The sequence below is a fragment of the Cervus elaphus genome, chromosome 31 (assembly GCF_910594005.1).
Source record: "Cervus elaphus chromosome 31, mCerEla1.1, whole genome shotgun sequence".
Taxonomy (NCBI): domain Eukaryota; kingdom Metazoa; phylum Chordata; class Mammalia; order Artiodactyla; family Cervidae; genus Cervus; species Cervus elaphus.
Window position 1 is genome coordinate 21,578,850 of NC_057845.1, and position 13,865 is coordinate 21,592,714.

General features: G+C 33.6%; 1 protein-coding gene across 8 annotated transcripts in view; it reads right to left on the minus strand.

The window, feature by feature from the left end:
• Positions 1-13,865, minus strand: part of LOC122687327 — a 716,827-nt gene that overhangs the window by 379,781 nt on the left and 323,181 nt on the right. For 7 of the 8 annotated variants that reach the window (XR_006339106.1, XR_006339104.1, XR_006339103.1 and 4 more), the window contains one exon: positions 8,722-8,918. The exons of the other annotated variant lie outside the window; for it this stretch is intronic. Coding sequence is in view for 2 of the 7 variants with exons in the window: in XM_043892695.1 (XP_043748630.1) it covers positions 8,722-8,918 (197 nt within the window). In the remaining 5 variants the exon portion in view is untranslated. The remainder of the gene's footprint in view (positions 1-8,721; positions 8,919-13,865) is intronic. 8 annotated transcript variants of the gene reach the window in all.

The window sequence follows — 13,865 nt, forward strand, 5'->3', positions numbered from 1 at the left end:
TTGTTTTTAAATTCTACAAGCTTGAATTAAAGGTTGACTTTGAATGTATCACAGGAAAACCAACCTTCAAAGATTCCTTAACGCTCCCCCAAAAAATTCAGATCTGGTAGCTGGCATTCAAGGTCATCACAGTGTGATTTCTATGAGAATTTCCAACTTTACCTCATACACACCATACCTAAAAAAATATTCTAAAATCTTTTTACCCATGCCATATTATTTAAGTCATTCAACATCAACAAAAGCAAAGAGACGGGAGGTATGATTTCTTCCATCTTTAATATCTACCCTTTTCCTTCTCTTGTCTCTTTCTATCACAATTATCCACCTTTAAGAAGATTTTGCAAATCCCCAAGTGGGCTGTGAATTTTATCCTTTCACATAACATTTTTCAAAGTCGGATGACACTAGTCATACCCTGCTTTGTACTATTATAGCTGTTTGAGGATTTGTTAAACATACCATTCCCTAAGTAGAATATAAATGCTTTGGTAAAGGGCTGCGCCTTCTGTACCTTCTTCAATTATCTATTCCTTTTGCAGAGAATCTACCATATAGCGGAGAATTAGAAAACATTTTGAAACTCGATAAAACTGGTTCAAAGAGAAAAAAAAAAAATGTAACCTTCAGATAAATGGTCCCAACACTCTATTGAAGGAAGAAAGAAAAAAATCATAGACTGAAATCAATAAATGAAATTATTTGAAAGAATGAATAATAGAAGTGAAATAAGTTCATTGTATCTTTAGAAGCTGGCACAAGGTATGGTGCACAGTAGCTACTCAGTCATTAGCTGTTGGATTAATACCTCAATAAATAAACACAAAGTAAAGGATTTAGGAGAACAAAGAACTATTAGAAAATAGTCATAAAACTAGGCCTATCATTTCAGGCCAAATGGGCAGAGATCAACAGAAATTAGATCACTGGGTTAAAATATAATATTCAAAGGCTAAGAAGAAATATCTATATTACCTCCTCTGCTCTTTTGTTATAAAGCTTGCCTTGTTGTTGTTCAGTTGCTCAGCCATGTCTCTTTGTGACCCCATGGACTGCAGCATGTCAGACTTGCCTGTCCTTCACCATCACCCAGAGTTTGCTCAAACTCACATCCATTGAGTTGGTGATGCCATTCAACCATCTGATCTTCTGTCATGCACTTCTCCTCCTGCCCTCAATCTATCCCAGCATCAGGGTCACTTTAAATTAATTTAATTTGATCCACAGAGCAATTCCATAAAGAAGCAGTAGAAACAAGATTCCACCCATTTTATAAGTAAGGAACAAATCAAAAGGATTAAGTCTCTAGGTTAAGATCAGAATCAGGGACAAAGTCAAAACTGAAGTCCTTACTAGGAAGTCTCTAACTCCTTGATAGTCTGTTTTCCATAGGCCAGCAACACTGTCATCCCTGGGGTCTTATTAAAAATGCAAAAGCTCAGACTCCAATTCCAGACACCTGAATCAGAATCTGAATATTAACAATATTCCCCGGTGATTTGAAATAATCTTAAAGTGAACTGCTTACCTGATACAAAATGAATATAAATCCGTCTGCCTTCATAGATATAGACATAGGCAAATATATAAAACAAAATTTAGGATATGCGTGTGTGCTAAATCACTTCAGTTGCATCCAACTCTGTGCAACCCTATGGATTGTAGCCCTCCAGGCTCCTCTGACCATGGGATTCTCCAGGCAAGAATACTGGAGTGGGTAGCTACTTCCTTCTCCGGGGGATATTCCCGACCCGGGGATTGAACCTGTGTCTCTTACCTCTCCTGCACTGGCAGGTGATTCCTTACCACTAGCGCCACCAGGGAAGCCCAATATGGGATTTATGTGTATGTATATTTATATATGGAAAGAGAGCCATAAAACCATGTTATAAAATATTACTCTTGGAGATAATGAAATAACTATTATTAATTATTACAAATAATATTGATATCATAATACACACACATTAGACAGGAACATAGTTTAGGTCCATGAATATGGTCCTTAAAGAAAAATATACTTTTATTTAAATGAAGTCTCTTTTTAATTAACACAAATCTGAGAAGTCTGTTGGGCATAGTAGAAATTCTATCATGTCTTTGAGAAAAAAGAATACCAAAGGGAGCACAAAGTAATAGAGAAGCACAATAGTTGGCAGTCATCTGTAAAAACAAGGTATTGAAATATGCCTATTTCAGCACATGTTAACATCTGGGGGTTAACACATACACACACATACAATAGCTAAGTAGGATGGATATGATGCTCAATCAAAATATGAAGTCTGTGATGTGCTAATTAAGGGAAATTCCTTCTGGTGATATTATGTTAGTAATAACAAACACTACAAGGTAATAATGGAGCCTATGCATGGCTTATAATAAACACATGTACCACTCACGCCTCAGATAAGAGAATGGAAAAAAGCAGGAAGTTTGTCCCTCCTTTCAGAAAGGTGAGAGGTTATTTTATTTTGTATTTTAAAAGGTAGACAAATCATTTTTTAAAAAGTGAAATTTCAGAGCTGAGTTTTATATTCAATTACTATAGCTTTAGAGTGTGATGATTTCCATATGTATTTTAAAATATTCCCATTGCCATCTACTTTTTTTCTGCTCAGCAAAAATTACAAACAATACTCAATATTATAATAAATATAAATTAGAAGGAAAGAGAATATGAGTGAATAAGAGGTAGCGAAAAGTAGAAAGTGAAGATGTTCCAGAAAGAAGGAAAACATTTTCAAAAGGGAGGAGAGTTGAGCTAGGTCCAGAAATATAAATTAAATTCTCTAGATAGAATTTTTAAAAATAACAACTTTTTTGTTATAAAAAGGCAAGATAGCTTCTTTAAAACATATGAAAGGGCAATTAATTTTTTTCCTTTAAAACTGAAAGATAATAGTCTTTTTAAATAGTGTGTATGAGTTACCTAACAAAAATCAAAACTATTTTTCATTGAAAACCTTATATTAAAGAAGTTACTTAATCTTCCATGCATAAATATTTTGCATTAATTTGTTTTCAAAATTGTGAAGAAGAGTTCCATATTATATGGCATAGGGGAGACAATTATCCAATGCTAGAATTGTGTACTATGTCCAATATGGCTGATATAAGAAAGTAAAGCTTTTTACAACTTCTCATTGGCTGTTGATTTCTCAGAAGCATGATATTAATATGTTTAAATGATTTTTCAACTACAAGTAATATCTTAATCAATGTGCCTTCAACACATTTCTTTTCATACATACAAATACACATACACATACAATATCATCTAAGTTGGATGTCTGATATAATGATATTTATCTTATGATAATATTCATTCTTTGAGCATCTTGGCTATGTTTATTGCTTCTTCAATTTTATAAACATTATACAGTTAGTTTCTGTAATTTATCTGTTTCCACTTAGCCTTTGCTTGAATATATATTAAGAATTACTTCTTCATCATCTTGACTGTAGCTTCCCAGGTGGCTCAGTGGTAGAGTCCACTTGCCAATGCTGGAGACATAAGAGGCGTAGAGAAGATCCCCCGGAGGAGGGCATGGAAATCCACTCCAGTATTCTTGCCTGGAGAATCCCACGGAAAGAGGAGGCTGGTGGGCTGAAGTCCATGGGGTTGTAAAGAGTCAGACATGATTGAGAGACCGAACAAGTGTGCACACATCTTGATTGTGCAATTCATAACTGTATTTGTGAATATGAAACTCTCTGTGACATATATTATGTGAAAGCATATGAGATTCTGGGATTAAATTCATAGAATCCTTGGCTTTCATGATATAGATGTATATTAGCTCTATAGTAGAGTTATATTCAGATGGTTTTCTCTCATGATATAAGCACATTTAAGCTGCTTTCTTTTCACATTTTACTGTGGACTACCAAAAGGCAGATACTCTGTATTAATCATGTTTAAATTCCCAATGAACAGCACAATACTTGGCCCAAAGATAGACACTCAAATTAATTACCTACTTTGGGAGCCATGTGAACTGAAATACAATGTTTTGGGTCCATGAGATCGGAAAGGTAAATTGTAAGTGTACATGTTAGTTGCTCAGTTATGTCTGACTCTTTGCAACACCATGGACTGTAGCCCACCAGGGTAGGTTGCCATTCCCTTCTCCAGTCATATTAATCATCCTGCTTATTGCCACAAAATAGATCCCAGAGACCCTTCAAAGCATGTCATCATAGAACTCATTCTTCAGGCATCAAGGCCAAAAAATAATTCATTTATGATTCTAAGTCGTGCACTACTTAGCCGAGTATCTATACTTATAATACACCCAATATTTAAAGATTTCAGCTATAACCTACCCATAGTGAGTGACCGAGTGAAAGTTCCTCAGTTGTGTTTGACTCTTGGCCTCCCCATGGACTATATATATAGTCCATGGAATCCTCCAGGCCAGAGTACTGGAGTGGGTAGCCTTTCACTTCTCCAGGGGATCTTCCCAACCCAGGGACTAAATCCAGGTCTCCCACATTGCAGGCAGATTCTTTACTACCTCAGCCACAAGGGAAGCCTACCCAAAATAATTTAATAGGTAAAAGATCAAATGGGAACTAAGTGGCTTGTCTGTTAAAAACGTGTATTTCAATTCCTCTACTCATAGATTTTCCATTTTTGTTTTCTCACCCAGGAGGACAAGTGGGTAAATACAGTTGATAATATGCCCAAAATTAAATGATATGCAATACAAGAGTATAAATTACTTTATGATACTCCATCTCAGTTTTATAAAAATTCAATGATAAGTAAGTTAAAGTTAGAGACACATTAATAAGCTCTCTGGTAGTTTTCAGAAATATGTTGTCAGGAACTCAGGAGTGATTAGACAGTTATATATCAGTGTACATAAACATTTTGTTAGAAAAAAGTGTGAAGAAATAAATAAGGATGTTTATTCAGGTAAATTAGAGAAATCAGAAAGATAGACTATACTATTTCCTGATATAAAAGGTAAATCTTTAAAGAAAAACTGGAGTGTCTATTATTTTCCATGACTGACTTTCTCTTTATGTCTAGTCTTCATAATTGATTTAAACAGTTTTGTATTTTAGACAGATTGATAAATAGAAAACTTCTTTTAGACAGGTTGACAAATAGAAAGCTTCTGAACCTGTTGACCTTGTAGTGGTCATAATTTACCTACAAAGAGGGAGTGAGAGGAAATTAGATAATGGTGTGCTGGTAACTCTTTAACAACTGATTCTGATAAAAGGGGAAAAAAAACAACAACTCTGATTTGTAGAATTTGCTGATTTCTATGGTGCAAATACTTCTGCCACAGCTGACTTCAAACAAGAAAATGCTGTCTCTTAAAAACAGAGATTTGGAAGGAGTAGAGTAGTAGCTCATCCAAGCTAGTTTTAGCCAGCTTCAGCATATCACTGAAATCAGGTCATATTAAGTATTTTATGAACAAAGTTGATTAAATAAATAACTTTGGAAAGTAGTGTCAAATATACACCCCTGTTAGGGATACACCATATAGTTAGCTTTTAAATGTCCTGGAAAGTATCTTATATGGGAAACCTATTTAAGATTGTTTAATATAATATCCCTCTCAGAATTATTTGACTCCCTTTTGGATTTTTTTGTTGTTGTTGTTCCAGAACTTCTTTCAGAAAAATAGTGTTTCATCAAATCCTATCGGGAAAGTGTGGCTCTGATTATGCACTTCAAGCCTTATTGCGTACATTATGGGCTTTCAGTAATCATAAATCGGTGACACTTATTTATATAGCAAGGTCTAAAGAAAAAGGTAAGAAGAGATACACAAGTATTGATACCTAAAGAAGATTCTGTCCTACACTTCATGAGATTGAATTATATTTAGGCAATTGATTCTTTAGTGCAATTATAGGTTTATTTATTTAATAGAGATATTTTATTGAGCATCTACTATATTCAATGCACTATTAGACATCAAGGCATTGAAAATTTCAGTGCTTTTATCTCTCTTATATGACTGAGTCTCCATTGTGTGCACTTGTGTCCTCAGGGGCTCAACCGTGTTGGACTCTTTGGGACATGATGAACTGTAGCCTGCAAGTTTCCTCTGTCCATGGGATTTTCCAGGCAAGAATACTGGAGTGGGTTGCCATATCTCCCTCTTCCAGGGGATCTTAAAACCCAGGAATCAAACCCCTTTTCTCCTGCATTGTCAGGAGGCCCATTGCTGCTAACTGCTAAGTCACTTCAGTCGTGTCCAACTGTGTGCGACCCCATCCCTGGGATTCTCCAGGCAAGAACACTGGAGTGGGTTGCCACTTCCTTCTCCAATGCATAAAAGTGAAAAGTGAAAGTGAAGTCGCTCAGTCATGTCCAACTCTTCGCGACCCCATGGACTACAGCCTACCAGGCTCCTCCGTTCATGGGATTTTCCAGGCAAGAGTACTGGAGTGGGGTGCCATCGCCTTCTCCTCAGGAAGCCCATTAGGCAAGGCTAATTTTAGTCCTTCTGTTTTTGATTTTATAGTGGGGAGGGAAAAATATACTAATCATTCTAATGTTTAATTCTAATACATCTTGTTACATGAGTGGAATTTTGTTGCAAAATACAAGTAGTTTGGACACATTACTCAGCTATTTAATACTTCAAATATAATCTTTCTTAAGGAAAGAGGCTGTTATTTTCCCCATAAGTACTCAGTATTAAATATCTGTCTGCATATTAATATGTTAAAGCAACAGCATTTTAATAACTATCCATCTGAGTCTATGAGAATGAATCTGAATGTTTAACCTATATATACATTTGGCAAGTTAGTGTAATTTATGTATACACATAAATATTCATAAAATTCAGTATGTTTTGAAAAACAAAAGAGCAAGACTAATGGTTGAATGTTAACAGTAAAAAGAACCCCAAGAATTCAGCTATCTATTTTGCAACAGATTTCTTGCAATAGCCTCTCTTTCCTTGAACCACAACCCACAAATTATCATGCAATACATAAACCTTAGTGCATTTGCTTTTGTTTTGTTTTCCTTAGAGAATTGAGAGGTAGATTTTCCACAGAAGAAATAGCTGGCACTTGACCTTTGGCAGCAAGTATGACCTGCTGTTTCATCAAAGAAACTCTGATGTTGAATTACCTTAGCAGCACGTGAATTATTTAAAGAAACTACAACATGACTGCTTTAAGATAATGTGTTCACTGCTTATAATAGTGTATGAAGTATTATATACCAAAAGAGTAACACTTCAGTAGTTCATTTTTTTTATCCTATACGTTTCTCTTACCATGTAAGCATTGAAATAAATGTTTCTTATCACACTGAAAGAAAACAAACAAACAAACAAACAAATGCATACCTTTAGCCATGAACCTAGCTCAAAACAACACACCATCACCATGAAGGAACACATCACAAAATTACCTTCTGATTTCTCAACTGAGAGCACAAAATTGTTGCTATCATGGTCACCAACACTTAATTGCTTTTGTAATGCTACAAAGTAATTTTCCTTGAAAGTAGGTATTTGAAATAATTAGTTACCTACAACAAGCCATATGGTGCTCATTTATAGTAACAAACGTAACTTCTGAAAAATAAATTCAATGAAAGTTGTTTTATACTTTGCCCTTTGGAACATTCTTTACTTTCTTTTTTCCTTAATTTTAACAAAACACTGAAAAATTGCTCCAAGTATAAACTGCGTGGAATATCTAGTTAATTGTCCATCATTGGAGGAAAGCCAAATATGAACTTTTCTAATATTCAGGTGTGGTACATTGTTATAGGAACGTTTTATCTATCTACATTATGGCTACATTTTTGTAACTTATAGCAGACTGATCCTTAATAATCCAGAATAAGCTGCATTTTATATTTGTCAACTTTTTATTCAAATAGCTTTAGCTGCTAATGCAGCATATCACAAAATTCAACTTTAACAACATTTCACAGAAAAGGAAAAAAAAAGTCTATACGTTCATTGATGTAACAAGCAATGAATAAAATATAAATACATGGATTAGAAACAGAACTACTGTCAGAGGCTTATAATTTTGGCATAGACCTGAATTCACTATGAGCATCTTTCAAAAGGCAGAGGAAACTCCACACTTTCTTAGCTCTCACTTCCACACCAAGGAAGTCTCTCACGGAATCTCCTACCTTCCCTCATGAGATCTCACCGTGGGAATGAACGCAAACAGGGGAAGATTCAGGGCAGGAAATCAGAGAGTCAGGACAGAGAGATTCACAAGAGCATATATTCTATCTTATAGTCCAGCAAAACATGGAAATATTTTTAAATGCTATCCATCACAAAGTTATATTAACAATAGGCTTCATGATCCTGCCATGGAATGGGAGGTATTATCTTGACCCTTGACCTCTGCTCACATAAAAGCCTGAGAAATGAAAATCATGTTTATCATGGCTCTTCATTTTATACAAACTTACTGTCCTTTCTTAAACTGGTTTAAGAAAAAAAAAAATTCTATTCTGAAATAGCCCAAGTCTGGTTCTTCTTAATAGTCATGTGACTTTTTTTTTTCCCTGCCAGCCATGTGCTCCGTATCATTTTACTCTGAAATAACTATGCGGATTTCAGCTCAACCTGCCTTTGCTTATAATGCATGACATACCCCGTGAGGGAGCCTGAGAACAGGCTCCCTTGAAAAGCAAGGTTCTCATAGTTGGCCTGTAACCATGGAAGCAGATGCCGTTTTCTTCTTACCCCTGCTTACCTCTTTGCAGCCTCGAGCTGCTCCTTATTGTTAAAAGGGGTACGCCTTGATTTTTCTTCATCATGACCGAACTTGCCTCTTCTTCAAAGGGCATGAAGCTGCAGGTCATTGGTCTAGACTGTTTGCATGGTCCAGAGAACAGCCTTGATGTAACCCTTGCTCCGTCTGAGCCACACCACCAGCCGTGCATCTGTAGACTGTAGGGGGACATTGGAGATCTGTATTTGAAAAGAAGTCTGTCTGATTTTGCCATTGTGCCTTTCCACTCATCGATCGAATGAATATCGAACCTTCTGTCGTTGCATGTGTGAAATAGATAGCTTAGCAAGCACTTTTGTGCCCAACCTGTGCAGTGGGCCAAAAAAGGTTTTCCTTTTAGTCTCAAGAATTTTTTTCTTCAGACTATGAATTTCGTGTTAGCTTAAATTGTTTGTGTGTTTTTATCTCATCCAACTGTTAGGATGATTGAATTACTTCATCAGCAGTGACTTTCTTTTGTAATAGAAGGAACATTTTCTTTTTTGTCAACTACATTTTGGTTTTTGTTTTTTGTCTTTTGTAGCTTTTTATGATCTAGTTTAACTCATTTGTAACTAGAAGTGGTATAATTGTATCCTGTTAAGCCAGAAAGTTGAGGTATCTTTTTAAGAAGATGGTTAGATGATGTCTATTATTTAACAGATTTAATTTCAGAAAGGTGAACTTGAACTGCCTCAAGGTAATTTCAGTGATTTGTAAGAGTAAGTAAATCAAATAATCATATTGATTTTGAGTTAAACAAAATGTTTGATAAACTATGTAAAGGGAAAATTTTTTCTTTGTTTTTCCCCTTTTAAAAATTGTGAAAATGTCAGTCTGGAATATTGAAAGATACTTAAAGGCACATAAATGTATTACTTTCATTTTCTATGTTAAATAATACCATATATTTATAATACGTATCTTATGGCATGATTTAATTAGAAAGTATGCAATATGAAAATATGTTGTTGACATTTAATTTTTAATACTATTATAATTCATTGCTTTTCTTCAATAACTGATGTTAACAATAACCGATGACCATAATCCCACCTGCTCATTCTAAAACATATTATTTTACTGATTCTTTAAAAAAAAATCAGAATCAAAATGCTTGATATAGTTTTTTTCAATATATTGCTTAGTAAGCATTGTCTATCTGTATCAGTTTTTGTTTCGTTTTGTTTTAAGAAACCACTATCCCATACTTCAAGGCATACCTATTTTCTCTAATTGCCACAGGCAAAGGGGAGGTCCATGACAGAATAAAGAAGGTTATTGTGACAGATGAAACATAATTCACAATGAATACTCTTTTCATCCAACCTTAAGTAGCAGAGGATTATTTCCAAGCTGAATTTGGTGGCAGAATGTATGAGCTGATTTTATTAACATATAAGGACAGGCTAAAGGCAGAAAACCTATTTCTCTTCAGCTGGATGGTGGTTATTTCATGTGTGTCTGTTTAGGGGTCTTATTTTGTTCACCTCAAATAGAAGAAATGCTGGACAGAAGAGAGTCTGAAGAATCGGAGGGAGTAGGTGGGGAGGGTAGGAAATAGGAACCTTAAAGTAATAAAAGTTGGAATTTTCTATGCCAGATAATGAAAAATGAGCTAAATATATTTCTACATTCTTTGGCATGCACATGAAATAGTCAAACGTGTTTTCAACAAACATATGAGCTGCAAAAGTAGGTAAATTTTATTTCATAAGCTTTAATTTCCTTAGATGATGATTTTTGTCTTTTTCATATTCTTAATTTCAAATGGTTTATTAGATTTCCAGATGCTGTCAGGCTTTAAATTAGGGCTTAACACTAAATATCAATTAAATAACTATGTGTTTGTTTGGATATTTTATTTGCTTTCAGTTATTTGTGTTGTTTTTAATGACAGGGTTTTATTTGATCTTTATAAAACTTTAATATTCAAGTATAAATAATTACTTTCCTTTTTTTAACTAATGAGGAGAGATCTTAAATTGACTAAAAACTAAGCAAAAAAAAAAACTGTACTTGATACAATATCTGTGAATCACAAGAAAATTCCAGACTACTAAATCCATTCCATCTTTTTTGTTTTAAACAGAATTTTATTTACAGCAACCATTTGAAATCACTTATTTTTGAATTTTTTTTCTTTTGCTTTATTTTCAAATACTTTCTAGGAGTTGTAAAGTAGTTTTCCATATATAAAAGGAAAAGGAAGTGGTTGTTCTGTCTGCTAGCATATCTACTATTTTAGAACTTACAATAAAGTGCTATTTCTCTGCTATGTTCTTGCCAATCATAGTTTGTTGTTCTAAGGAATGAGAGAAAAATCTAAAATCTAAATTGAGATCTTTTTCAATATAACAGATACATTCCATATTTCAAATATTGTAATGAATAATTCAGAAGCACTGAAATCATGTAGGTATTCACTAGAAGGCATAAAAACTACAATCTACAGCTACTGCTTTTATTTGTTTTTCTTAAAGTAATATAATATGATTCTTTATAATGTATCAAGTATACAACTTGAATTAACTAAAGCGACTTCAATTATTTAAGTTGGCTTTGTAGTTAAAAATTTAAGAAAATATGCAATAAGATTCTTTCACTTTAAAATCTGTTAACATCATTACCAAATACTTATTGCAGTGTTACATATTTGTTGCCATTAACTGGATTTTCATTTCTCCTAATGTTGTGATTGAATTGTTACTGTTAAAAATGCAGTAATTTAAAAATAAAAGAAAGTGACTACTGTATAATTTCAGAAGATATAAGAAATTATATAATCCTCATTGATCTGTTGATTAAAATTGAAATCTCATATATCCCCTATGAAAATAATACAGAAATGAATCACTTATCCAGGGAATATTTTCAGAATACTTTATATGCTTTTGTTAATACAAATAGAAGGCAATCTTTAAACAAAATAAGAATACCAAAGAACAAGTATATGTATATATTTATTATTGCCAGATCATCTACAGAGACTTCCTACTTGCAGTTTTCAAATCCTTCCTAATAACTACTCTGTAGAAACATGTGAAGGCATACACCTTTTGCGTTTGCTAAAATTTTCTTCTGCTGTTTTATTTCATAAATATGGCTTTACATAATTCATTTGAAATATCTGTGTAACTTATTAGTTGAAAGTATGAAGGAAATGAATGGGAACTAAAGTGATATTTTTAATTAAACAGAAGGGAAAGAAGAACACTTTGAGAATGATGAAGTTGATTCAGGAATTATTGAAATGTTGTGTTTCATAGTATAATGTAGAAGTTTAATTTTATTTGTGACTGAACTTAAAATCAAATAGTAAGGTATGTTGAATGATCACATTTTAAAGTAAAATCATTCACACTCATTGATTATTATAAAATAATATGAGAAAATAATTATATTCATTCGAGAATGAGATTTTTCTTTTGTTATCACGTGATAGTTCTTTTAAAAATGGTATTTGCAACCTGAAAGTGATATCATTAAATACATTTTTAATTAACCTGTATATTCAACAGAGTACTGCACAAAAATAATGAAAATAGTGGGAAGTGTATTTGATTTTCATGTACAATCTCTGCAGAGTCAACCTCTGTCTTACTCAAAATGTATTTCCTGTGTTTTAGGCCAGGACATTTTTCAAACTGCTTTCTTCTTCCTCCCCCTCCCTAAAACACATTTTGCTATAAACTTCTGAACCAATCACTAGGAAAGACACAAACAGCAGTAGCAGTTCAGGAAGCAGCCCCGTGAATGTTAAAAAAAAAAAAAAATCACAGACTTTGATTTTATAAGACAAGTTGGATAGGAGTCAAAACTGCCACATGCAGTGTGAAAAAATGCCACCCTGGTGTGAACAAAAGGTTTAAAATGGAGTCAAGAAGCATGCAAGCCCGATGTCTAAGCTTTTCCTGTGAATTGTCTGCCACAACCTGCAGGGTATCAAGTGGGCTAGGAAAAACAGAGAGAGCTCTTGGAAGCTACAACTGAGAAACATCGGCAGTCAAATGTGTTAGTTGTGTTTTTTTGTTTTTTTTTTTTTAATTTTGTTTTGTTTTGTCTCATCTAAGCGTCATTACACTAAACTGTTTTACCCAAAACATAAAACAAATCCAAAAAAAGCCACATAATTTGTGAAGAAACTGTTGCTTAGAAATGAATTGTTACGTTTTTCCTCTTTTTTTTTTCACATTCCTTCATTTATAGCAAAGTGAAGTTACTAACTGTACTTCGTATTTTCAATTCTATGTTTTGTGGGCCTGAGTTTTATTTATGGAGGGTGAATAGGGGAAAAGTCTTATAAAATCCTGACTACCAGAGTAAAAATTATAGCACACATGTTTGTTTATCCTCTAAATTATCAAGGAAAGAATGAGGGGAAGAGACTAAGGGTTCACTATTGGAAACAAGCATTTCATATCTTAATAAATAATACAGTGATAATTCTGAATGAATATTCAGCAGGAATAGTCCTTCAGAAAGCATACTATTTCGATGGACTACTAAAATGTACTAATATTACAACTTACCTAATATATTAGAATATAAAAGTTTACTCCACAGCCAAAAATGTTTATTAAAAAAAATAATCAGTTAAATCTAAGGTTAAACTATCACCATACACTTAAATAAACAAAAGAAGTAATTCAATTTTAAGGACAATTAAAAAGTATACCACTATGTTATAACCCACACTTCAATAATCTTAGTATGCTTATAAAGGCAAATATGAATGCTAATTACACTATAAATTATGAATAGCATTTAAAGAAAGTAACATATCCTAGGCGATTGTGATATAATCAATACAACACATCTAAATGCAAAAAGAAACATCTTTGATGAGCATTGAAAAGATTCTAAAACTTTGAAGCCAGGTTTATTACATTTGCATCTTATCTCATTAAGGATTGGGTCCAAAGCCAGCAAATCCCATCGGTTATGAATGCAGGTCAAGACAGGAACATTTTTCTATTTACTCTTTGCAACACTGGATAGAAATCAATCTGTTACTTTCATTACAACCACACAATCAATTCCATTTAAAGTATAATACAACAGCCAAGTCCAAGGACAATATGGATCCTTGAAAAAAGCTCATACCATCTGCAGGCTGTATTTGA